Source organism: Leptopilina boulardi, unplaced genomic scaffold (assembly GCF_019393585.1).
Source record: "Leptopilina boulardi isolate dan_hultmark-lab unplaced genomic scaffold, ZJU_Lbou_2.1 LbouV2_362, whole genome shotgun sequence".
Taxonomy (NCBI): Eukaryota; Metazoa; Arthropoda; class Insecta; order Hymenoptera; family Figitidae; genus Leptopilina; species Leptopilina boulardi.
The window spans coordinates 4,433,289-4,461,217 of record NW_026137932.1 but is presented as its reverse complement, the minus strand read 5'-3'; the positions used below and the strand labels follow the sequence as shown (position 1 = coordinate 4,461,217).

General features: G+C 25.1%; 1 protein-coding gene across 21 annotated transcripts; it reads right to left on the bottom strand.

The window, feature by feature from the left end:
* Window positions 1-397: 397 nt before the first annotated feature.
* On the bottom strand, window positions 398-27,223 carry LOC127286727 (cytochrome P450 9e2). Of its 21 annotated transcripts, XM_051313283.1 has the most exons (27): window positions 27,076-27,223; window positions 18,163-18,318; window positions 17,211-17,268; window positions 16,891-16,961; window positions 12,732-12,908; window positions 11,700-11,798; window positions 7,826-7,924; window positions 7,354-7,452; window positions 7,159-7,257; window positions 6,983-7,081; window positions 6,801-6,899; window positions 6,638-6,736; window positions 6,394-6,492; window positions 6,196-6,294; window positions 5,614-5,712; window positions 5,451-5,549; window positions 5,269-5,367; window positions 5,085-5,183; window positions 4,901-4,999; window positions 4,729-4,827; window positions 4,556-4,654; window positions 4,357-4,455; window positions 4,172-4,270; window positions 3,935-4,033; window positions 3,675-3,779; window positions 2,802-2,935; window positions 418-1,859 (listed from the first exon to the last, which is right to left on the bottom strand). In XM_051313283.1, exons 2-27 carry the CDS (start codon window positions 18,269-18,271, stop codon window positions 1,776-1,778), a joined length of 2,619 nt encoding a protein of 872 aa, XP_051169240.1. In that variant the 5' UTR covers window positions 18,272-18,318; window positions 27,076-27,223; the 3' UTR covers window positions 418-1,775. The 21 variants fall into 21 exon arrangements, 19 of the variants coding, with proteins under 19 accessions (XP_051169245.1, XP_051169244.1, XP_051169241.1 ...); XM_051313290.1 differs by lacking the exon at window positions 27,076-27,223 and having other exon boundaries at window positions 416-1,859; window positions 18,163-18,304; XM_051313286.1 differs by lacking the exon at window positions 11,700-11,798 and having other exon boundaries at window positions 417-1,859.
* Between the last annotated feature and the right edge of the window lie 706 nt (window positions 27,224-27,929).

Sequence of the window (27,929 nt, the reverse complement as noted above, 5' to 3'; positions counted from 1 at the left end):
GAAATGAATTGAATGAACAAATGGCTTTACTGAACCTTGCTTAGCGACAAATACGAATTGGATCTTGCCAAAAAAAATTAATTCATTTCAATTCATCTGAATTAACTTTTTTGGCAAGGTCCAATTGGTATTTGTCGCTAAGCAAAATTCAGTTTGTGATGACGAATTGAAAAAAATTAAATCTCAAAAGTTTGTTCATTTAATTAGTAGGAATAGAGAGTTTAAAAGTTGAATACAGCTTTGTCGAATTCAGGAGAATTGCAACAGCGGGATTCACTGAATCCTATAAATTCTGTTATTACGCATTGAAAGTAAATAAAGTCAATTTTTTAATGAGAATTTATAAATACATTATATTTTATTTGTAGAAAAAATGTATACAAGCAATGGTAAATAATTTGAATATTGTGTAGAAAAGGAAAACTGTTTGACAAACTGAAGACTAATGAAATTAAAAATTTAAAATAAGGTGAAAAATTTTGCTGAAACAAAGCATATTTTTAAAAAAATATTTTCAAATATTTTACTAAAATTTTTTTTAGATATTTTGATATGGAAACAATAGGTAGAATATTCAATATATTTTCAATTGTAATTTAATCTTATAAATGAAATAAAATTTTGTCAATTTCCAAACAACGTTATGCTATTTATTGCTTTCTCATATTAAAAAAATTATAACAATCGGAAATTATCAAGAATTAAATTATATTTATAAATGAAAAATAAGTTATACTTAAAGATGGATCAGCGAATTTAATAAAAACCACATTTTTCTATTCAAATACAATTAATAATAAATAATTAAATTCATTAATGATGAAATTGAAATTACATTTAATTTCAGATTATTAAATATCCCGGATACCAAATTGTACTAAAAATTAACGATAAACTGAATTTAAATTAATTTAGAATCACAGAATAATTAGAAAATCGACTAATTTAACTACAAACTGGTTAAGATAAAGAAAAATTTGAATTACATTAAATAAAACTAAACAAATCAATCATTAAAATGAGTCTTAAAATTCACAAAAATCTTGTTAATTAAATCGAGTATAATTCTCTATTCATAAAATAATTTCCGTTAGCAACTAAGGCTATCTGAGGTTTATAAATATATTGCGGATCTTTTTTTCATTTACGAAAATTAATTATAATTAAAGGTAAGAAAACCGCAAAAGATCCTACAATTATTAAAAAAAATCATCGAATAAAGATATTCGATCAGATTGGTAAAAATTGATTCTATTTATAAATCAGAAAGTTAATACATAATTCAAAAGTTCCTTTATATAGTTACAGGAAATAAATAAAATTAACAATATTTCTTAATAATACTAAAAGGTTCAATTATATTTTTTGGAGAATTCGTCAAACTTTTTCAAAGAAAATAAAAATTCTCTTCAATTGAAATCTGCGAAAGAATACTTCAATTTAATTAAACCTCATCAATATGAGAAAGCAATATTACAAAAAGTAGTAGTATTTTTTGAATATGATATAATAATTGTATTGTTGGCAACATTAAAATTAATCAACTATATAGCTTAATGGTAATTTTTTCATTGTCCTCGAGGTTCCAGTCAAATAGATGATAAAGTAAATGTAAAAAAAAACTTGATGCTTGAATATTGAAGGGAGTAAATATTTAGCACCGGTTGAATTTTTCAGAATGAATTCACATAACCATCAGTATAGATGGCTATGTAATTTGTTGTCCATTTGTCAAAAGCTTTAGTCGAATTGTTGATTTTTTTTCTTTCTTGACATTAATATACTGCGTCTTTTAAATTACAAACGTACTGTGAATGACGGATTCCAAAAGTATGCGCTGGTGGATAGTCCAAGTGAACCTAAATTGAATAAAAATGAAATATTATTTAATTGCGGATCACAATTTTAAGCCACTTTACTAAATTAAATGATTTCATTAATTAAATAAATGTTTGGTATTTCTAATTACTGGAATTATGAATTTTTATAATTCATAACAAAGTGTTTTATTTAAGCTGAGATTTTGAGTTTTTTTTGACAGAATTCTTCCTCAAGATTATTTTTAAAGGTTTTTATGAGTTTATTGAATATAGATTTTTATTTTTAATCAATAATCCCCATTAGAGATTCCATTTTTGTTTCTTCGAATAGAAAGAGAGAAAGAGAAATTAGATCACGGAACACTGAGGTATCAGGAAGAAAGACGACGAAATCATCAATAAAGGGATAACAGAATCGATTATTTCTAAAGGATCACAACATAATTAATGTTTTAATATATTTTTTAAAATCCTTGATTTATTTACAAGCTTTAAGCTAGAACTAATAAAACAGGGTAAAGAAAAGATATACCGAACAAATATAATTGAATTATTTTATTAATTAATTAATTTCTGACTTCTTGAGGAGATTGATCTTGACGGTAAACAAAATTAATACTTGAAGATGCATTCTTGTATTTCTTCTAAACATTAAGCTTACTAAATCTAGCGTTTAAATTGTATATTTTATTAATACGTCATTATTTGTTTCGCGCCAATAAGATTTTCTCGAGTGTGCGGAGAAATTAAAGTCATCGTTGATTTTCAATTCCGATGAGTCTCAATTTGAAATAATCGTCGTTGTCTTCAAATCGTGTTATTTATATTTCCAAAATCTCCCCTTTATATTATTTTGATGATGGTAAAAGGTAATAGTTAAAAATAGTATAACCGGTCATTGTAAAAATTATCATCCACATTAATTTAAAAACCGTATTAAAAAAATAGTTCCTTTTTTCTCTTCGAAGGAAATAATCATACCTTTTCAGGACAGTGAGCACCAGGTCCAGGTTTTTGTGAATGATCATTTGGCAATTGGAATCGGGCACTAATACTGTACGCTGGACTTTTTGATCTGATTGCATCTGGTTTTATGGCTTCGTAAGCACCAGGTCCTGGTACAAGAATTCTATTGTCAGTGAAAACTTTTTGTCTTCCCGATATTGAATAAGCAGGTGCTGTTTTCTTGTTACCCTCTTTATTTCCACAAAGGCCAGATGGAATATTGTAAACATTAGGCGCTAAATGAAGTGAAAAGCGTTAGTTTCACTGCTAAAATATTATTAGTTCTAAATCGAGAAATTATTCTATTAGACTGAAGTAAATAATGAACGAATTCAATCTTCGAATTTCCAAACGTTCGAATGATAATTTCATCAAAAGTTCAAATTATTATTCCAGCTTCTAAAAATTGGATGGATTTTAAACAAAATTGATGCTCCCGAAGACAATATTAATTACTATTAACTTATTCTTTGGAACAAATAATACACTATATGATCCGAAATTAATAGGGAGATATTTCCCTTCATTTCCCAAATTAATTTAGCAACCGTATTTCAGTCTAATAAATATAAATTCCTCAATATATATTAATTAATCACCTGGAGAACAAAGGTACTACGATTTAAATTACTTCTTCTAGAGAATCGACTTGCACTTCGTTAGTTTCTCGTTTTGTTGTAAATTTTTGGGATTAAACATGATGGGTCTGGAGAGAAGCACTTTTATGCGATTTATTAGTTTGCTTTAACAAAAAAAAAATTGTGTTTGAAAAATAAGTTAGTGCACAAATTGTGAATAAGCAGTATTTTAGCATAAAGCCTCTGTGACAATTTTTTATTATTTTGTTACCAGGAATACTGTTCAATCTTTCCATTGGTGAACGTAAGCCAAAAGTGAAGTGGAATGCTTTTTCAAGCATCAACATCGCTTTTTCCGGACAGTATTCGCCAGGACCTATAACATAGAATCATCGAAACATGAAACAGCAAAATTAATTCAAATAAACGATTAGAAAATAATGTTTAATTTATTCTCAAAGAAATAAAATTTGTATTTAAATATAAAATTAGAAGGGAAAGATAAAAGTTGAATTAATTTTATTAAAATACCAGGAATGTCACTTGGTTTTGTAGATGGACCCTTTCCGGTTAAACTATATTCTGGTCCTTTATCTAAATTCAATTTTTCTGGACTATATGTTCCAGGTGCTAAAAATTCATTAACAATGAGAATTTCGAAAAAGAAGATAACTGATATTAATTATTAAACAATTGTAATTTTCACCAGAATTACTAAACTTCTTACTATTGATATGTTCATCGAATTCTAAAAGGAATGAATCTTACCAGGATTTTCACTCATTTTTGTCGGAGCAGGTTTACCATATAAACTGTATTCTGGTCCCTTGTTTAAATTTATTCTTTCAGGGCTATAGGTTCCCGGAGCTGAAAAGATTTAACGTTTTTATAAGAAATTTTGAATTTTAAGAGTATTTTGTCTAATTTAAAAGAGGAGAGAAAAATAATTGTACCAGGAGTATCAATGAGTTTCTCCGCAGCACCTTTTCCATATAAACTATATTCAGGTCCTTTGTTTAAATTAACTTTTTCAGGACTGTATGTTCCCGGAGCTGAAACAAAATTATTTATAGATAAATAAAACCGATATGTTTATTTATTATTTAATAGATTTTTCATTTGTTTTTAGCAATTATTTAAATATTAATGTACCTGGAATATCATTTGGCTTTTCTGATAAACCTTTTCCATACAAACTGTATTCTGGTCCTTTATTTAAATTCACTTTTTCCGGACTGTATGTTCCAGGAGCTAACAAAAACCAATGATAATTATATAAGATATATTTTTTATTTTAAAACAATATCAATTAAACTCCTTTATACCTGGAATATCGTTTGGCTTCTCTGATGGACCTTTTCCATATAAACTATACTCTGGTCCCTTATTCAGATTTACTTTTTCAGGACTGTATGTTCCAGGAGCTGATGAAATTAGAAATTAATTTTTTGTTCTTATATTTTTAAGATCAAGAAGAGAAATCTGATCTTCACATACCTGGGATGTCATTCGGCTTTTCTGCTGGACCTTTTCCATATAAACTATACTCTGGTCCCTTATTCAGATTAAATTTTTCAGGACTATATGTTCCAGGAGCTAATAAAATTTATTGTTGGGATATTAGTATTTCTTTTTATTGTTTTGTAAAACAGGAAAAATTTTGGCAATATTATTTACACACCTGGGAGGTCATTAGGTTTTTCTGATTGTCCTTTTCCATATAAACTGTACTCTGGTCCTTTATTCAGATTAAATTTTTCAGGACTATATGTTCCAGGAGCTAATAAAATTTATCGTTTGGAAATTAGTATATCTTTTTATTGTTTTGTTAAACAGAAAAAATTTTGGCAATTATTTACACACACCTGGGAGGTCATTAGGTTTTTCTGATTGTCCTTTTCCATATAAACTGTACTCTGGTCCTTTATTCAGATTAAATTTTTCAGGACTATAGGTTCCAGGTGCTAATGAAATTTATTGTTGGGAAATTAGTTTTTTTTTAAATTATTTTGTAAAACAGAAAAAATTTTGGCAATTATTTACAAACCTGGGATGTCATTAGGTTTTACTGGTGAATTTCTCCCATATAAACTATACTCGGGTCCCTTATTTAAATTCACTTTTTCCGGACTGTATGTTCCAGGAGCTAATGAAATTAGGAATTAGTTTTAATTTTTTCTAGGTCGAGGAGTAATCTAATATTCAAATACCTGGGATGTCGTTTGGTTTTTCTGATGGCCCCTTTCCATATAGACTATACTCTGGTCCCTTGTTCAAATTGACTTTTTCTGGACTATACGTTCCCGGAGCTAATAAAAATTTTTTGTTACAAAATGTTTTTAATTCCAATTTTGTATCAAGGGAACCTTCCTTTGGAACTTCATGGGAATTATTTACTGGAATATCAAGAGGATCTTTCACAGGAATAAATGTAGGGAAAAATTCCTGAATTTTCCTAAGGAAGCTTTATTTCCTTAATATTCAGGACTTCTAAGGAAATTTCAAGAAATCTTCTCTTCATATTCTAGTAAAAGGAGTGGAATATCCCTTTAATGTTCTAGTGGAAGGTTCCCATGAGACGCAATTTAGCTGACCCTTAAGAGGGAAACACACAATATGAATTTCTAAATGTTATTTGAAAGCAAATGAGCCAGAAGTAATATCTCTAAATAATTTAATAGTAATGAATGGTATTAATTGTATATAATTAGTAAATTATTTTTTTAAATGATTTTAGAATGAATTTACAATCAGCAAAACCCTCAATCAAAAAACGACAAAAATTTACAAACCTGGAATGTCATTTGGTTTTTCTGATGGACCTTTTCCATATAAACTGTATTCCGGTCCCTTATTTAAATTCACTTTCTCAGGACTGTATGTTCCAGGTGCTATGAAGGATTAATTCTTCATTTAATTCTCTTTGTTTATATATTAAATTGTTTCGCTTATTTTTACTAAATAATTTAAAAAAATAGTTGTTTCTATACCTGGGATGTCATTTGGCTTTTCTGACAATCCTTTTCCATACAAACTATATTCTGGACCTTTATTTAAGTTTACTTTTTCAGGACTATATGCTCCAGGTGCTGAAAATTAAGTTTTCTAATTTATAGTCGATGTTAGGTTCCCTTAGTAATTGTTTAATTATATAATTTATTTAATTAAAATTAATTTAATTACAATTAATTTGATTAAATAATTAATTTAATTAAAATTAATTAAATTTCATACCTGGCATATCATTCGGCTTTTCTACAAGTCCTTTTCCATATAAACTGTATTCTGGCCCTTTATTTAAATTCACTTTTTCAGGACTATATGTTCCAGGAGCTGAAAAAATATATATTTTCCTTTTTATCAGTTTTTTAAAATTATATTTAAAAGTTAAATATACCTGGTACGTCGTTAGGTTTTTCAGATTGTCCTTTTCCATATAAACTATATTCTGGTCCTTTATTTAAATTAACTTTCTCAGGACAATAAGTACCAGGAGCTAAAATATTTTGTTCATATATATATATATAATAAATAATATTTTGTATATTCATTACTTCGAATAATTTAATGATTTTTTACCTGGAACATCATTGGGTTTTTCGGTTGGACCTTTTCCATATAAACTATATTCTGGTCCTCTATTTAAATAGACTTTTTCCGGACAATAAGTTCCTGGAGCTGAAAATCGTTTATATTTTTTTAAGTTAATGCTTTTTATTGTTAATATCCGATTATTAATAAGTAAATAAATTTACCTGGCGAATCATTGGGTTTCTCTGTTAGTGTTCTGAGACCAAACGTGAATTGTAGTGATTTAAAGAGGTTTACCTTCTCTGGTGAATAAGTTCCAGGAGCTAAAATTCCAATGTTTTGATATAAGATAAAAATGTTTATCCTCAATTATATTATTTTAATAAAAGAGCAAAAATAGAAATGGATTTTATCTTTACCTGGAAGATTATCGAGTTTGTCGATATAGCCTTTACCAGTTAAACTGTATTGTGGACCTTTGCCAAAATCAACTTTTTCTGGACAATAAGTTCCAGGAGCTGTAATATATTCACACATAATTATAATACAAAATATTAAGCAAACTATATCAAAATTAATTTCACAATAAATTTTTAATCAACAATTTGGATGATATAAATAATTACTGAAATATAATTACTGGAAATAATTTCTGGCATGATTATTCGTTGACGAATTTTTAATTAACAAATTGTAAGTAGATTTTATGTAATAAATATACTCAATCGGCACTCTTGATTTTAATTCTAAAAGGTTTACTCATTAACTTCCTTTGCGGTTTGATTACCGGAAAAGAAGGTAAATTTATATATTCTACTATTTCATTTAATAATTAATTTAATTAATTATCGTTTTTTAAAAGTTTAAATTTATAATTAATTATATAATTACCTGGTGTTTCATTAGGTTTTTCAAGTGGAGTACGGTGACCAAAACTAAATTCAGGAGCCTTATCAAGTCTTACTTTTTCAGGAAAATAGGTACCTGGTGCTATATTTATAAAATATGTATATTATTATTTAATTATTAATTTCAAGTCAACTAATTAACTTAATATGTATATTTATTTTACCAATCATATTTCAAATTATTTAATACTTTTGCATTACGTATATACAAGTTATTTTAATATTTCTACTAGGATTTTTATGATAATAAATACTAGATTGACATACCAAATTTTCAAAGGTTTATTTTGTGATTTCCATTCATTAAAATATTTTCTTTATTATAAAATAATACGGGAAATATATTATTTACATTTAAATAAATGTAATTTAATTTAATTTAATTATTAATTAAATTAAACACCATTATTTAATTAATTTATTTATTTTTAATTTTATTTATATTTATTTATTTACGACGATATTTTATTAAATATAATTAATATAAATAAATAACAAAATTTCTTATATTATTTTCGTTAGTGTCATCGAGTGTTTCTTAAATATTGATAATTATTATTTACTAAAATATTAAAAATCTCAAATTTCATCCAATTAATTTTTTTTTTATTACTGCATAAAAAGAAACGCAAAAAATTTACTTACAAAGGAATGGGATGAAAAAGCAATGAACAGTTTTTTAAGGAATTAAATGTTTACACCAAATAAGCATTAGTTTATAATTATGTATCAATTTACATATATTGAAAATAATATACGAGATATACAAAAAGTTTTGCAATGAAAATTAATTTTCTGAATTAGGTATTTAATTTTTTTAATCTAGAAATGAAGAATTATAGTAATTATATTTACATAAATTATTAATTTAAAATCATTAGATAAAGAATTTTTATTCAACTTAAAGTTAACATTATTTTTACCCTAATTTTTAATTGTAATTAATATAAATATTTAATAAAACATGTTCACCTGTCACAGAATTAAATTACAAAATATGTAAAAAAAAATATTGACTTTTATATTTCAATTTTATATTTTAATTTTTAACAACGATTTTTTTCCCTTCTCTCCAGTTTTATCCAATAACCACCTCTGGTACCGAATCCAAGAGATTTTGTACTCAATTTCAATGGTACAATTGTTTTAGAGGAAATTCTGATAGTAAATCGAGACAGCAAATGAAAACATACTGTTTTTATCACAAGCATTGCAAATCTATTTCCAATACATTGTCGAGGACCAATACCAAATGACAAAAATTTTGTTGATTTACTACTAGCAGTTCCATTCTTCAAAAATCTATCTGGATTAAATAATTCCGGATCCTTGTAATAATTAGAATCATAATGATAACCAACAACTGGAATCCAAATTATCATACCAGGTTTCACGACAACTGATTTAGCTCCCGGAACCGCTGGTGGAAGATTAAATTGTTTCGTACAAACTCTATCTAATGAGGCAAAAATTGGATATTTTCTTGTTGTTTCATTAATTACTGCTTCCAAATATTCTAGTTCATTAATTGCATCATATGAAGGATCACCATTAGTTTTATGAAAAACAGAATCAATTTCATCTTGTAATCGCGATTGAATTTCTGGATTAATTGCAAGTTCATGTGTCATAAAGGATAAACACGTTGTTGTTGTATCGTACGCAGCAAAATAAATGAGAAAAGCTTGAGCAGTTATTTCTTCAGGCGTGAGATCAATTTTCATTTCATTTCCCCTGGCATTCATTAAAATTTGCAATATATCAGGTCGTGTTATTCCCATCTTATCTCTCATATTAATTGTCGATCTAATGGTTTCATGGAAAAATTTATTAATTTTTGAATTTAACAATTTGACACGTAACAATTTCATAAGAATTGGAAATCCCCTCATTAAAATAATTTTTAAATAAAATTTAGCAAAATTTGTTGCTTCTTTGCCAATTATATAAAAATTATTCTTTAGATCTTTCATTGTATTTATATATATTCCAAAAGCACAACTTGTTATTACATCATTGATATATCGTGAAAAGGCCTCTTTCATTTCTCTCATTTCATTACCTTTTGCGTCATTTATTAAATAACCATCGACAAAATTAATAGTACTCTTGGAAATAAGTTTATAGAATATTTTCATTTTACTTGATGTAAATGCAGGACTCAATAAATTACGAACATCGTGCCATTTTTCTCCTTTTAAATTAAATAAATTTCTAACAAAAAGTTGATCACTTGTTTCTGGTCCAAGTATACCATGATCGGTAAAACTCTCGAAATTTTTGATTAAAACTGATTTAACTAATTCATGATCACGGAGAATAATTACCGGATTTGTGAAATCATAAAATCCACAGTATTTTGCATTTGAATTTGTGTCGCACAATTTTTTTACTATATCAGCAAGACCTTTTTTACGAGTTATCACTGGTAATATATTGCCAAATATTGGTACAGCCGTTTCGTGTGGTATTCCATGAGTTTTAAAAAATGTTTGTCTTTTAATTATTTTAAGAATGTAATTAACAATTATAAGGGAGAAAAAAATTAAAATAATATTCCAGATCATGATATGATATTATAATTTCTTGGTAGCAACTACGATGTTACACTAAAGTGAGATTTGCACTGACTGTGATAATATTGTTTATAATTGATGCTGAATTAATAATTAATAATTTACATAGCAGATTAATTGGAAAATTGGAAAATTCCAATGAGGTAAAAGAAATAAAATTATAAATAATTAAATTAAAATTTTTTCCTACCTAGTTTAAATTTGAATTTCTTACATACTGATTAATAATTTTGTACATATCTATATACAAAATACCAGATTTTTCCGGGTTCATTTCGTATTAGGATTTTTTGACCACAGACTAAATCCATATTGTTGAGAAATAATTGCCAATTAATTTCATATGTAAATTCCGAACTATTTCAAATTTATCTTAAATTATTTTCCGAATCAATAAAAAACTATACTTTAAGTAAATGGAAAATACAAAATAAACCTCATTGATTTGGAAAGTTAATTTTTTTTTAAAGAAATAATTACAAAATACTTGCAGTTTATGAATCGCTGTTCACGATCTATTAGTTTAATTAGTTTATTTTCAAAAATCCAAAATGGCGGATTAAATATGGCGGCCATTTTGAAAAATCGTTTGTAATACTTCGAAACATTTTACTCAAGGGTTTTCTGGGTCACTGATTACCCATTCAATATTAGTTTTTCAAAATTCAATATGGCGGATCCAAGATGGCGTAAATTTTAAAAAATCGTTCGAAATGCTTTGAAAATTGTTTCTTAGAGATTTTCTGGGTCTCTGATTACGAGTCCGATGGCAGTTTTTAAAAATTTTATATGGTAAATCCAATATTCCGGATAAATTAAAAAAATTACATTTATTATATTTCAAAATACGTTAAAGAAAAAAATTAAGTACTTTTGAAAAAATGATAAGCGATTCATGCGAATGTTTTTGCTTAAATATAATTTAATTTTATGCATTATTTTCAAAAATATATATTATTTAAATTCAATTTTAGTAAATTGCAATAATTTCTTGGTGTTGTGAATTAAAAAATATAATTAATAAAATGACAAAGCTAATTTTTTCTTTTAAAGTGCTACATGCATTTTTTTATTGCGTGTACAAGTGCCTAATATCTAGCAAAATAATTTACTTTTTCACACTTTTTACCTTCTTTTATTTTTAGAGAAGAAAATGTCTGTAAGTTTAAAGAGATTTGAATTCAATTAGGAATTGAACAAAATTTTCTTTTTTTTGCGCATTTAATCAATTTTTAAACACTGTATAAAATATAAAAAATAAAAAAAATGTAACATAATTACCAGGAGTTTCATTCGGCTTTTCCGTCATAGTTTTTATGCCGAAACTGTATTGTGGAACATTGACGAAATTCACTATTTCAGCTTTATAATCGCCCGGTGCTACATTAAAATATCAATTTGTATATTTTCACAAATTATCTTTAATATAAACATTATTTTATAAATAAAAACAAAATTATTTTATAATAATTTTTTGAAATATATAAATAATAAAATATATAATAATACATTTAAAATTCAAATTTAAAACAAGGAAAAGAATAGAAAATTTTTCAAAATTAAATATAATGTTGAATTATGTTTAAATTCCAAAAGGATTCTCTTGTAAATTGTGCAGTCAAAAATAGTTATTTGAACTAATTTTACTTTCTGTATATCAAATTTTTTTTATTCTTTAGAAAATACTGCGAAGGGATTTTTCAATCTTGCAAACTTTATAATACCACAAAAAATAATGCCTTGACAAAATTTTTATTTTTTATCTAAAACTGTATTTTTAGAACAAAATTAAAATTAAAAAGGCTTTAGTAATTAGTTAGAAAAATAGCGTATGATCTAAAAAATGTAGTTCAAATAACATTACTAATTGTGAGTGCTTGTTATTTAGCAAATAAGCCCGTGCAGAGATTGTAAAATCTAACACAGGTCTAGTTAAAAATATTATGCCAGACCTAATTCAGATCTGACTGCCAAAAAAAAATCTGGTTCTTCTCAGAATTATGTACTAAAGATGATCAGTAAATTTTCTGCACGGAAAATTTCTTTTAATATCTTTTCTAATTATAAGAAAAAATACATGAAAAATAATGTTTTTATGAATTAATATCGAAGTGCAAAAGTCGATTCACTTGTGAATATATAAATGCGTACTGAAAAAGTTAAATTTTATATAATATATAAATAAATTAAGAATCCTAAAATTTACTTAAGAAAATATAGAGAAAAAATTTAATGGAAAATTATAATTTATGAAATTAATTTAAAAATGTTAAAAAAAATACTTGACTATAGGTAATTTCGTTATAGACTAACCTGGAGTAGTACTAGTTTTTTCGGCATGTACTTTAATTCCAAAAGAATATTTCGGTGAATTGTCGAGAATAATTTTTTCTGCTTTTTGTGGATCATAGTCACCAGGAGCTGGTGTCACTTCTATTTTGCCAGATTTAGTTCGACCATGAAGTGAAAGTGCTGGTGCACCGTCTTTTCCTGTAATTTTTTTTAATTCTTTATTTATAAGGATATTACAAGAAATTAAGAAAATTAAAAGAATACAACAATTTGCAACGTCTTATGATTAATCCACTAAAATCCACACACCCTTTGGCTGGACTAATTCTCATACTATACGGAACTACCGTCAAGCTTTAAACTTCGTAAGTGAAGGTCCCTGGGATCTAGCTATCGTGATTCTTACCGTGTTACCGATCTTTCTGTCCTATTTATTCTCTGTTCGTGCGAGAGTCTTTTTGGACTCCTCAAGGGCCGTTCTAAAGACTCCGCATCCTCTGCTACCTGCGATATGGCTAATGTTCGCCTTATCGCCATACTTTTCTCTACATAAGAAGCAGCTTGGGCTTCTATTGCAGTTTGCAAACTTATGATTAATTTCACCGTACTTGATGCAGGCAGTCGATCTGTCCGCTGCCTTACAAACTCTTTCTATTTGGCTGTATAGCAGGCACCGGTGGCAACGAACGACCATCAATCTCCTTTTTTGGGCAAGACATAAAGCCAATCCTTATGCGTCCCACTTCTTCCAGCCCGTCTGCCTCCTCTGGTTTGGTGACTACAACCGCGAGCTTCATTCCTCGTCCGGTTGGATCCTAGGATGATCAATTTCCTGCTTCCTGGCTTCTAGAGCACTTCCGCCATCGCCTGTTGGACCTCTTCTTTCTAGATAAGGCAATCCAGGTCGCCTATCTCCAGTGTGGCTCGTCGTGCACCTTCTCTATGCTTTCGCTTTGGTAACCTCAGCGGTAAATACCTCCTTATTGGAGTCTCCTCAGATTTTGATCAGGAGATCTCCCTTTTTTTGTAGACCTTGCCTCTCTGGCTGACGCATTCACTTCCCTCCGAAGTTTGTTCAGTACTTCGGCATACTTTATCGTCTCCTTTACAATCTTTTTGACAAGAGGTGTCTCCTCTTGCTTTTATTCCTTCGCCTCAGCGTCAGTCCTCTCCGGACTGACAGAGCTTTTTCTTCGCTTCTGCACCTCTATAACTTCGCGCCCCAAAGCCGCATTTCATGGATACGCTCTATTTTCCTCTTTCGTTCTTCTCGGTTTAATTTCCATTATTTCCTAGGGTGTGCTTTGTCTTCGCCTGACTGACAATATCCTGCAGAGTCTTAAGTCCATCCTTAATAGTCATGTTGACATTCTTCTGAACATCGCAAAACTTTACCATCATGGCGATGTCCTCTTCGATCCTTTGAAGATACTCATCTTCCTCCTGCCTAAGCTTTAAACACTTCTAGCGTTCTTCTTCAATTGTCTCGTTGTCTAGGTCATCAGACGTAGAGATCCACAAGGGAGAGTTGAAGTAAGACGGCGAAAAGAGAGAAAGTAGACAGCGTAAGTAGTAGTGTCACTCTCTTCCCCCACCACTCGCTGTCACCTAGCTGCTAGTGATATACCTTTCGTCTCGCATCTTTTCCTCAGCCTTCTTCCCACTCGTCTAGAGGTGCTTCTCTGACGATTGGAAGCGACTCACTCCTGGCTACTTGGTGCTCAGTAGAGGTGCGTCTCTCTGAACACCAGAGCCTTCCTCACTTCCTAGAAGGAGCTGTACTTGTTCCTGTAGGCGCTCCTGCGGAACAATAACACCCTTCGCCTTCCTTCCTCCTGGTGAACCAGGTTACTCACTCACTTCCTTCAGGACCCTCCTTGTCGAGTAGAGTCGCTCCTCTCTTGACAAAGATGATGCACTAGGTGGATTCCCCATCTCGAGGCGTTTCTCGGATGGAGGAGACACCTAGTGAATATTACTTTGCACTAGCTTAGCGTCCGGCATGAATATTGAAACCGAATCCAATATCTAGCTTCTTCCCGATTACGAATAATAATCGACCTAGCGTACACGACCCTAGTATCTGTCCGTACCGTCATCTAGGGGGTAAATTCTATAAAGTACCCCACGCGAAAGTAATATGCGCTGTCCTAATCAACATCTTCGCGAACGTGGTAAATATGTTTAAATCCGCTTTATTCTGGATTAATGACGAGCGTGATCGGAGCTCAGCGAATGCTCCTCTAGAATAGCTAGTTCTTTTATCGTTATATTTTCTAAAGATTAGTATTTTATTTGCATTCTATAGATTCTTTCGTTCTTATATTATTTTATGTAATAATTCATTTTTGTATATTTTATTATTCTTTTATTTAAATAATATATTCTCTTTCGAAGGTTTAAATAAAGACTCGTCAATGACTACGCCTCTCCTCTACATCATAGTAAGAAATAGTTCCGAAATTAATCGAAACATAGATGGCGCTTCACACCATCTACCGTGATTTAAAGTAACTAGTCAAAATAGGTACCCGGACCCCATCCGGCGAGCAAATCCTTTGGCTATAAAAGTCAGATCATTACAAAGGGTAACCGGAACCGGAAGTTAATCCAAAATTTATTTGATTGTGTCGAAATGAACGCGATTATTTGAAATGGATTTATTAAAGGCATTTTAAAAGATCCCGCTCATTCTGACCAACAGTAAATCATATTTTTTCATCACTTCCAATTACCCGCAAAATTTGTGGAAGGGGAAACATGAGTCAACTCCTCCCTTGAGGATCTCTTCAGACGGAATCTAACTTCTTCCGCTGCTGACACTGGAAATGCTTGAAATGCTTTCTTTTTTACTTCCAAGTCTTTCCAAACGGACCCGGGGACCTTAAAAAACTGGGTGCCCATCTTGATTTTTGGATATCCTTCAGTGAAAAGCCCTATCACAACGACAAGATCTACCAAGAATTTACAAAACTCTAGGTAGCGGACAACCATCGGCAGGGCGTCTCTTTGAACTTGAATTTCGAGGTGAATGATAGTTCTGGCATTTCCCGCAAGTGGCAGCAGTCAAAAGGGAGGTACGCCAGTTATAAGTTTTCAAAAATCGATTTTTTTTGTGGCATTTTGAAAAACTAAGTATGAGTGGATATAATTTAGATCGTCGATGTATATCCACTCATAGTAAATTAATAATATTCGGAGAAAAATAATTAATAATATTAAATATTAAATAATTTTTGTAAAATACCAATGTTGGAAAAACAAATCAACGCAATCATTAAAAGTAGTTGTATAATCAACAAGTGTATTTTCGTCAATCAACATATTTTTTAATTTAAATGTAATTAAATTTTATTGTATCTAAAAAGATGTTATGACAAAAAAGCTTCTCAAAAAACATTTTTTTTAGTAGCGTGTATCTTTAATTTATTCTACAGTACTGGAATTTCCGAGACTCGTATTTCAATCTTCATTCCTTTACATACATAAATGTTTGATCAATAATATGAAGTTTCAAGATTGGCGGATTTACAATTATTATACTTTATGGAGATGTAAAGCAAAAGAATGTTTAAGTATACAATTTAGATGTAATTTTTAAATTGACTATGTTTATAGTTCTGTAAAAAAATTTTCCCAATTTTTAAATAAAAATTATTAATAAAATTAAACAGATTTGAATTTTTTTTATTAAAAAACCAAGCTCTTTGATTGTTAGTATTTTTTAAATTTACTTCTGTATTTTTTAAAATGAAAAACATTTTTAATAAACAACTGACTGAAATTTTTTTCATGTAACATTAATTTCTAATTCCGTAATAAAAATGACTATTAAATTATTTTTTTATTAATAAATTATTACAAATTAATAATAAAATTTTAATAAAAATTAAGAATTACTATTTGTAATTATTATTATTATTAATTATTATTTGTCTCATTACTAAACTAAATTGTTTCTACGATGTTCAATACCTCTTCTCGCTCATGGGACAAAATAAATAAAAAGCTTTAAGAATGTATAAATTTTTTATTAAATTATTATTTTTTATCAATTATTAAAAATTAATAATAATGAAATTTTAATAAAAATATTTTGAATAAATTTAGGCTAATTTTAATTTTTATATTTTGAAATTTGAACTGTTTTATCTTTTTCAAATTAAAATTTATATCATACCTTTTGCACTAAGGCCAGAAACATTGTACTGCCCAGGACCCGGACCTGGACTATCGTTTTTGTTGCCGTGTCTAAAAATTTAAAAAAAAAAAACATAAATTATATACTTAAGTATTTAATTTTTGGAATACATAAATTATCAAAAAGGAGAATTGTCGAATTTTTTATTTCAATGAATACCATTATAATTTAAATATTAATAATTGTATAATTTCTATTACTGTAGAATTTTTAAATTGAAAAAAAATTTTTAATTCAAAAATAAAATAAATTTTACTTTGAAAATTACATAATTATGAATGGAATATAATTAAATTTACCTGCTTCCAAATGAAAAAGCTGGTGCCCTTCCTCGTTTAGAATCTGGCACAGTTTTTCCTAGAATTACATTATTATTTATATTAATATATGCTTCGTCAGCTGCAAATTGGACAACGAATAAGAAAAAATATAAATAAATTATTTCCGAATATTAAACAAAAATATTGAGCACTGTTCTCGCGAATCACAAACTGTGAATGTGCGATAAATTCGTTGCACATTCATAGTCAGTGAAAATAATTTGAAAAATTATTAAAAATTAATTAAAATTCTATTGACTTGCAAAGAAGGTATTTATTCTTTTTGTATCGAATTAGTTGTATCAAAAAAACTTAGAAAATTACTAAGAATATATGTGAAACCAATATATTAAAATATAAAAAAATATTCAAAAGTTACACATTCAATTAATTTGAGCTCGAATAAATGCTCAGGTCTACTGGACCCTTGGTACCAGTTAAGGGTTAATATTAATAATTAAAGAAAACGTCGTTCACTCTAATAATATGAATAATATAATAATTACAAATTAATTTAATACACAAAATTCAAAATTAATTATTCAGTTATTGTTCATTTATTCAATTCTACAATAATTTTCATCAATTATTTTTTTTCAATTTTTCATCACATTATTTCTACTAACTATGAATGTGCAACGAATGTGTAACGAATGTGCAACGAATGTGCGATACGTATAACGTTATTAGACTACTTATAATTTTTTAATTAATTAAATATATTTGATTATATTGGTAACAATATTTTTAATTAATTAAATATATTTGATTATATTGGTAACAAGTCTTAAATAAGATAATCATTTTCTTCAGTGTCAATTTAAAGTAAGGACAAAATAATTATATATTAATTCGAGAATATGTTTTTCAGTATCCCATTAAAGGAGTTGAAAAAAATTAATCAAAAAAAAAAAAAAAAAAAAAAATGTACCTAAGAGTGGTGGAAGAGTGACGCATGCAGGCCCTGGACTACCAAATTCGGCGGCGATTGGTCCTCTTCTTTTCGTAGGCGTCCATGGCCTTTGTGTTAAACCACCCATATCAAGATCAAATTCAAGATCGTTCAAAGTCGTTTATTATTTATTCCCTAAAAAGAAGACAAAAATTTATTTATTTTTTTTTTATAATCAAGCTAAAATAAATCAATATTTTATAATGTATATCAAAATTAATATTTTGATAAATTAATAAATTTTAAAATAAAATAAAACAAAATAATAAAAAAAAATCACTTATATATTTCATATATGAATAATATTGAGAGGTTCAAAGAAAAAAGTAAGGGCCATGACTTTCATTTAAATGTCCTTAGTCAAGGTTACATTCAGATCGCGACATCATTATTTTTATAAGATCACGTCTGATAATATTTTTATACGACATTTTTGTATTGTACGTGGTGCATGAATTTTCCATAAAAGTTATTTGTTGGAAATTTTCAATTAAACGAATTTTTTGAGATACATAAAAATTGTTTTTTTAAACAAATTCTCATTTTTCAAATTAAAATTATTGACAAAATTTTTTCTTTATAAAATTTTTAGATACCGAATTTTAGTTTTGATAGAATTTTTATTTCACAGAATTTCTCTTTAATCATAATTATTTTAATTTTTTACTTTGTATTCAGAATATTCTAATTTAACGGAAAATTAATTTAGCAGAATTGTCATTTAAAAAAAGCTTTTGTGTGATTCGAATTTTTAAACAGAATTTCTAATACACCGAATCTTCAATTGTCCGAATTTTTTTTTTTTTTTTTTTTTTTTGTACAAATTGTTGAATTCTTATAACGCCGAATTTTCATTGCTAAAAATTTAAATTTTCAAAAAATTGAATTGTTTAAAGTTTGAATTTTCAAAATTTAGAATTGTCAAATAGTTCAAAATTTCAAAATTCAGAATTGTTAATTGATAATTTCCTACAGCATTATTCTTCTTTAAAACAAAAAAAGGTCGAAATTCCAAAAATTTAATTTATTAAAAGTTAAAATTTCCGAAAATTTAAATTGCCAAAAGTTACAAATTTTCAAAAGTTTGAATTTTAAAGCACAAATATTGGGAATTTCCAAAGTTTGAATTGTTAAAAGTTCAAATTTCAAAAAGTTTGAATTTTTAAAACTGCAAATTTCCAAAAGATTGAATTAATAAAAGTTCAGAAGTTTCCAATGTTAAAGAATTGTCAATAGTTCAAAAATTCAAAATTCAAATTTGATAATAGTTTGAAATTCCAAAACTTTAATTTTTTAAATGTTCAATTTTCAAAAAATTTCAATTGTTAAATTTTCAAATTTCCAAAAGTTTGAATTAATAAAATTTCGAAATTCCAAAATTTAAAATTGTTAACAGGTTCGAAATGTTAAAAGCTTAAATTTTAAAAGTTTGAATTGTTAAAAGCTCAAATTTCTAGAAATTTAGAATTGTAAGAAGTTAAAAATTTCTAACTGTTAGAATTGTTAATACTTGAAAATTCAAAAATTTAGAATTGACGAAATTACAAAAGTTTAATTTGATAAAATTTCAATTTTCAAAAAATTTCAATTTTCAAATTTTCAAAAATTTGAATTATTAAAAGTTCGAAATTTTCAAAAGATTGTATTTGTCCATATTTAGAAATTACAAAATTTAGAATTGTCGAATAGTTCAAAATTTAAAAATTCAGAATTGTTAATTGATAATTTTCTACAGCATTATTCTTTTTTAAAATAAAAAAAGTTCGAAATTTCAAAAATTTAATTTATTAAAAGTTAAAATTTCCGAAAATTTAAATTGTTAAAAGTTAAAATGTCCGAAAATTTAAATTGTTAAAAGTTAAAATTTCCGAAAATTTAAATTGTCAAAAGTTACAAATTTTCAAAAGTTTAAATTTCAAAGCACAAATATTTTTAAAAAAAATAGTTCGAAATTCCAATAATTTTGATTGGTTAAAACTTAAATTTTTCGAAAAATCTTGTTACTAAAAGTTTCAGTTTTCAAACTTTAGAATTGTCAATATTTCAAAACATTATAATTTAGAAATATTAATAGTTGGGAATTTTAAAAGTTTGAATTGTTAAAAATTCAAATATCTAAAATTTAGAGAATTGTATAAAAAGTTCAAAATTTTCATACATTAGAATTGTCAATAATTAAAAATTCCAAAAAATTAGAATTGATAATAGTTCAAAATTCCAAAAGTTTGATTTGATAAACATTCAAATTTCAAAAATTTTGAATTATTAAAATTTCAATGTTCCAAAAGTTTAAATTATTAAAAATTCGAAATTTACAAAAGTTATAATTATTAATAATTCGAAATTCCAAAATTAAGAATTGTTAATAGTTTGTAATGTTAAAAGTTCAAATTTACAATTTTTTAAAATTGATAACAGTTCGAAATTTGCAAAAATTGAAAATTTTTATAGTACATCGAAATTTGAAAAGTTCGAATTTCCAAAAATTGAAAATGTTACGATTTTACGATAAATAAATTCAGAAGACAATTGCAATCTTCGGGAACTTTGAATTATGCAACACTGACCTCGAATTACAAACAGAGTATAGATACGAGTCATGAAGTGTTCCTTATAAGAACATGCCCATGAGGGGCTTTCACGTCGAATCGCCCACCATGCCGCGTTCACGATGAAAAGTTCAGACATTATTTTTATTTATTTTTTATTTATTTTTTTTGAGAATTATTGCTCACAATTCACGTTTAAACGTTCATTTGTTATGTTTTATATTATATGGAGAGGGAAGAAGCAAGGTCTTCATCTTCCTCTTGAGAATGCCAATAAATGAATCAGTTTTTTTTTTAAATTCAAAAGAAATGCCTTGATAGCGTTCTATAGAATAAAAATTTGAGTCTGTTGAAATGAAATGCGTGTGAGTTGGGTGCGATTTAATTCTGGTACAACACTTCAGATACAAGTATGACTCATTGCTCTCAATTAAATATCCTGATCAAAGAACGTATACAATATTAAAAACAAATTTAAAAAAAAAAATTTTTTTTTCATTACAATCATAAATGGATCAGAAATAATTTAAGGCGCAAAAAAGTCGTCTTTTTTTTAACTACATTTAATTAATTAATAAATATTTTACTTTAAATAACTAATATTGATGGATAATAATTAATTTTATTTATTTATTGAAAAATAATTATTTTATTCTCATTAATTTGAATTCTTTTTTTTTTAATTTTAATTCCTTATTAATTCCTTAATAAAAATAATTCTATAAGAATATTATCAAGAGAATTTATTTCGAATTTTTCAAAATCTAACTGAGACAAATTTTCAAAATTTTAATTAGGACAAATTTACAAAAAAATATCTGTTCAATTTCAAAAATTTTTTGAAGTCTAATTTAAATAATTTATTCGAAATAAAAATTTTGGTTTTTCTTTTTAGTTTTAATGGTCAAAATAATTTTGGATAATAATCAAGTTTTTGATTATTATTTAAATTGCAGAAGATTTTAAATTAGAAATAAATTTTCTGTAAATTTAAACTGCTGTATAGTTTTTTTTTTTAAATTTCTGACAACAATTCCATTTTAGAGTTTTTATTTGAAACTTTTTTAAATAATTGAATTTTTAAAGAAATATTAAAATTATTAAAAATAATTGAATTTTGGAAGAGTTACAGTTGAAATTTTTTATAAATAATTGAAATTCAAAAGATTTTATTCAGAGAATAATTAAATTTTACAAAATTGAAAATAATTTACAAAAAATTTTTAGATAACCTAAAATAATTGAATTTTCGAAGATTTACAATTCAGATTATTGAAAATAATTAAACTTCGTGTGATTTTTTAATTAAAATTTTCTATAATTTCTGTTGCTGAAGAATTTATTAGAAATTACGAAAATAATTTGAAATTGAAAAATTTTTTATTTTAAAATGCTTTCGGATAATTGAATTGCGGAAGAGTTATAGTTGAAATTTTTAGAAATAATTGAATTTCAAAAGATTTTGTTAAATATTTCAAAAAATAATAAAATTTTTTCAGAGTTCAAAAAATTTACAAATAATTTTAGAATGCCTTTTTTTAAATAATTAAATTTTCTAAAATTTACAATTCAAATTTTTGAAAATAATTGAACTTCGTGTGCGATTTTTGATTAAAATTTCCGGTGATTTCTGTTGCTGAAGAATTTATATTAGAAATTACGGACAAATATTGAACTTTAAAATTTTTTAATTGAAAAATACTTTTAGATAATTGAATTTTTGAAGAATAATATAAAAAATCATTAAAAATAATTAAATCTCGGAAGATTTACAGTTGAAATTTTTATAAATAATTGAAATTCAAAAGATTTTGTTAATTTTCAGACAATAATTAAATTTTACACAATTGGAAATAATTTATTATGTAACTAGTAAAATTAAACGCGCGCAAGAGCGCCAAATTATGTATTTAATTGTTTGTTACAAAGAAATTAAAGATTAATATTATCAATAATAATTTAATTTATTAGAATATTGTTACATATTAAATAATAATAATAATGAAAATTATATGTTTACAGGCCTCGAATTATACGACTTTTTCCGATTTTTTTCAAAAATACCACTTTTATCGACTTATTTTAATAAAATGCGACATTTTTTTTTTACATTTGAAAAGAAAATGTAAATAAAATATACATTTTTTAGTATAAAATGTAGATCTTCTACAGATCTTCTTCAATTCAGTTATTTAACAAATTTTGAACTAAAATGATTCTTCACTAAATTAATTATTTTTAATAATTTTAATGAAATACATCACAAATTCAATTATATCAAAATTATTTTTCAATTAAAATTTTTATGAAATTTAACAATTGTTTATAATTTAAAAAACAAATTATCACAATAAAATTGAATTATTTTTTAAAAATTTCAATTCAAAATAAACTAAAATTCAATTATTACCCGAAATTTTAATTCCAAATCAATTAAAAATCCAATAATTATCCCAAATTTTCAATTTAAAATTTAATTATTTACCAAGTTTTCAATTTAAAATGAAATAAAATTCAATTATTTTCTAAAATTTCTATTCAAAATTAACAAAAATTCAATTATTTTCCAAAATATCAATTGAAAATCAATTATTTTCAAAAATTTCAATTCAAAATAAACTAAAATTCAATTATTTTCAAAATTTTCAATTCAAAGTCAACTAAAATTCAATTATTTTCAAAAATTTCAATTCATAATAAACTACAATTCAATTATTTTCCAAATTTCAACTAAAATTTAATTATTTTCCAAATTTTTAATCCTAAATGAACTAAAATTCAATTGTTTTAAAAATTTTCAATTTCAATTTAATTAGTTTCATAAATTTCAATTCAAAATCAACTAAAATTCAATTGTTTTTCAAAAAAAATTTGAATTCAAAATTAATTGAATTTTCAATAATTTGAATTTAAAAGCATCTAAAATTTAATTATTTCTAAAATTTTCCATCGAAAATTTTTTTTTTTTAATTTAATAATTTCAATTATAACTCTAAGAAAATTCAATTATTTTTAACTATTTTAATAATATTCTTTGAAAATTCAACTATCTGAAATCATTTTTCAATTAAAAATGATTTTCAAATTATTGTATTTTGTCCGCATTTTCTAATAAATTTTTAGTGAAATCATCTAAAATTTTAATTACAAAACACTTAAAGTTTTAATTAATTTCAAAAATCTCAATTTTAAATCTTTGAAAATTTAATTAAATTTAAAAAATGTTTTCCAAAAATTGTTTGATAAATTATTTTTAGTTTTGTAAAATTTAATAATTGTTTGAAAATTAACAATATCTTTTGAAATTTAATTATTTCTAAAAATTTCAACTTTAACCCTTCGAAATAATAATTTTAGATAATCTTTTTTGAAAATAATTAAATTTTCGAAGATTTACATTTCAGATTTTTGAAAATAATTGAATTTCAAGTAATTTTTAATTGAAATTTTTAGTAATTTCTGTTGCTGAAGAATTTATTAGAAATTACGAACGAAAATTGAACTTTAAAAGTTTTCAATTGAAAAATGATTTTTGACAATTTAATTTTTGAAGAATATTATAAAAATCATTAAAAATAATTGAATTTTAAAAGAATTATTATAGTTGAAATTATTAATTTTCGAAATGTTTTAGATGGAAAATTTTAAAAACAATTAAATTCTAGAATATCTTCAATTGAAATTTTGAAAATATGTAATTGAGTTTCATACAATTTTTAATTGAAAAATAATTTAATTGAATTTGTAACGAATTCCATTAAAATTATTGAAAATAATCAATTTAGAAAAGAATTTTAGTTAAAAATTTGTTAATTATTAAATTATATTTTGGGAATTCATTTTTTCAAAACTTAAATTCTATTACAGTTTTGTTAACGGGAAATTATTACGATGAACTAAAAATACAGCCTTACATGTTTATGTAATACACAATCCAATTCTAAGTTGGTTGGGAAATATGAAATTATACTAATTTATGTCAACCTTCTACATCTTTAGACTTCCGCATATCAATGAAGTATTTAAAATAATAAAATGATTTACTTTAATAAAAAAAATCATATATTGAATGTGAAATTCACGATTTTTTTTAAAAAAAAAAAAGTGCTACATCAATGCAAAAACAAAAAAATTATGTAATTTTTTTTGTTTGTTTTTATATTGATAGTGAAAAATAATATAAATCATATAAATAAAATTTAATAGTTATTACTAAATTTAAAAATTAATTTTTTAAGTATTAAAATATTTTTAAATTTTCACGATATATTCCTGAAAAAGAATTTAATTTTTTCAGGTTACAAGCGATATCTTGAGTTATTTGTTGAAGTTTCGTAAATTTGCTTTAAAGGCTTCGACAACTTTCAACAGAAAATTTCCACCAGAATGACCACATTCAATCTTTGTAACTTTGATCGTGTTTTGAATTTCAATAGATATATATATATTTTTTTTTTCACACATAAAACAAGTTCAATATTCGACAATTCGATGGAGGTCTAAAAAAAATACCATATATTGAAAAATATTTATTATCTTTTAATGCAATGAAAAATAAGTTTCTGAAATTATTAGAAAGAAACATTTTTTTCTCGGTTTAAATTATTTAAAATAAAAATTAAAAAAAAATTTTTTCTTTAGATCCAATGAATAGAAATTATAATAACAAAATAATATTATTTTTTATCTTGAAGTATTAAAAACAAATTGTTTGTTCAAAAGAAATTAAAATTTTTTTAAAATTGACATCGGATTCGTAATTAGCGACTCTGAAAATCCCCGAGTAACAAGTTTCATATGAATCAGATAAATTTTTTAAAAATTGTCCGCCATATTGGATCCGCCATTTTGAAATTTTGAAAATGGATTTCAGATCGTAATCAGCGACTCCGAAAACCCCCGGGTAACGAGTTTCAAACGAAGGCAATTAATTTTTAAAATTTTGTCCGCCATATTAGAATGTTTGTTGTTTTAATTTAATCTTTTTTTAAAAATGTGTGCCGCTAAGGGTTAAAAAAAAATAATTTATTACTAATGTAATCAAAATATAAGTAGATACATAATAAAAAAAAAATAATAGAAATATATGTATATGAGTAATTTTAATGATCTTGACACACCTTTCATTATGTAGAGCCACACGAAAAATAATAAAAGTCATTGCATTACATACTACTTAATGTATAGTTGCTATTCTGTTTATAAGTTAAAAAAAATTTTTTTTTTACTAAATTATTTTTATCAAATTAAATTAAATTTTTCAATATATTAGCTAACAAAGTTTTTTCTTAATTAATATAATAATAATTAGGTGGATAATTATAAACTAATTTTATAATCGAAATTCATAACTTTATATTCATATTTCATTTCAGATTGATTAATAATTAAAACTCATTTATCTTTAATTAAAAATAATTTTTTTAAACAATTAAAATTTAAAATTTTTTTTAAATTCATTTTAAATTTATCAAAAATTTAAAGATTTCCAATTATTTAAATATTTTAAATCTAGTGCTTTATATTAACAATGTTTCTTATTTTCTCTACGATAATAATTTGCAATGCAAAAATCTATCGACATTTCAATTTACCATTTATGTTTCAGAATCATTTATTATTACTTATATAAATTCTTCCTGGTAAAAAAATATTTATAAATAAAGACAAAAAATAAAATTTTTCATAATAAAATACAAAAAAATGATAAATTTTTCAAAATTAATTAAAATAAATATTAATAGTAATTAGTTTTCTAGAATAAGTAGATAATTAAATTACAAAAAAAAAAAATGATTACGAAAATTTTTTTTGACATATCCTTTATTACTTTTTTTTGACATAAATAATATAAATAAAATTTAATTCAGTTGAATAAAAAAAAATTTGCTTTGATTTAAAATAAATATAATTATTTTTAATGTTCCTCGTTTTGTAAATAATCGATAGATAAATTGTCCTTGCACAAATCGTCTAACCTTGTCTTTAAGGAGATCGCATAGTATTTAATGATTACGTTATTTATTCTAAAAGTAGCTTTTGATAAAAATGGTATTGTAAAAAATTACACACGAGAATAACAATTGTGCGTTAAAAAAATTTTAAATAATGAAATTCCTTTTTAATAGAAACAATTTGTTTGTTTTTTTTATTATTAAGATCCTTCTAATGTTTGAAATAAATTTTTTTTTTAATATCGTAAAAAATATTATATAGAAACAGTTCTTTGAATTGTAATTGTTTTTTTTAACACTTGCTTCAAAATTAAATATTCAAATTTCTATTAAAAATATAAATTATTCAAAATTTTTTAAAAATATAAAAATTTTAATTGTAATAATACCTTTTTGTTTTGAAGAAAATAAAAATTTTTTTTTATTAAACAATTATAATTTAAACAATAAAGATTTCGAACGTTTTTTGATACAATTACAAATTGTGATGATATCAATGCGAGACGCGGCAGAATACTGAAGGTATGGGAGTCAAGGAAAGAAAATAGGAAGGTAATTCCCTCGTGTCTCCACTACTACACAGATTAATACGAAACGCAAGCGCACTTTCTTTTAAAGTTATATTATTTTTTTATTATTATTTATTATTATTTATTATTATTGATTATTAATTTTTTGAAATTAATATCATATTAACTTGTTTTAAATGCAATATGTTAATTAATTAATTAATTAATAACTCAGAGAAAAAGTTCATTTAATTTAACCAAATAGTTTAATTTTTCACAAGTCAGTATACTATATTAGAGGTAAGGACCAAAAAAAAAACTTGATGGAAAAAGGGCCAAGCGATTGGACAGTCTCAAATGGGAAGGGATAAACGGAAAATAGTCAACGGGAAACCGAGTCAAGATAGAGTTCCCCTTCCCGGTTGTGACCATCCAATCGCTTGATTCTTTCTGTCACTTAGGCCTATTCGGTCGCTAGTTAAAATTTTTGACATTTATAAATTAAATTAATCTATAACTTAATTAATTTTTAGTAGGATTATTAATAAATTAATGAACTTATTAATTAATTATTTTCAACAATAATTTGATATAACAATTATTATTTAATATTGTTAATTTTAATTAATTTAATCATTTGTAACAGTAAGGCAATTAATTAATTAATTAAATCATTTTTAATATTAATTTAAGACCATTAATTAAACATTGACATAATGAATTAAGTTATTAAT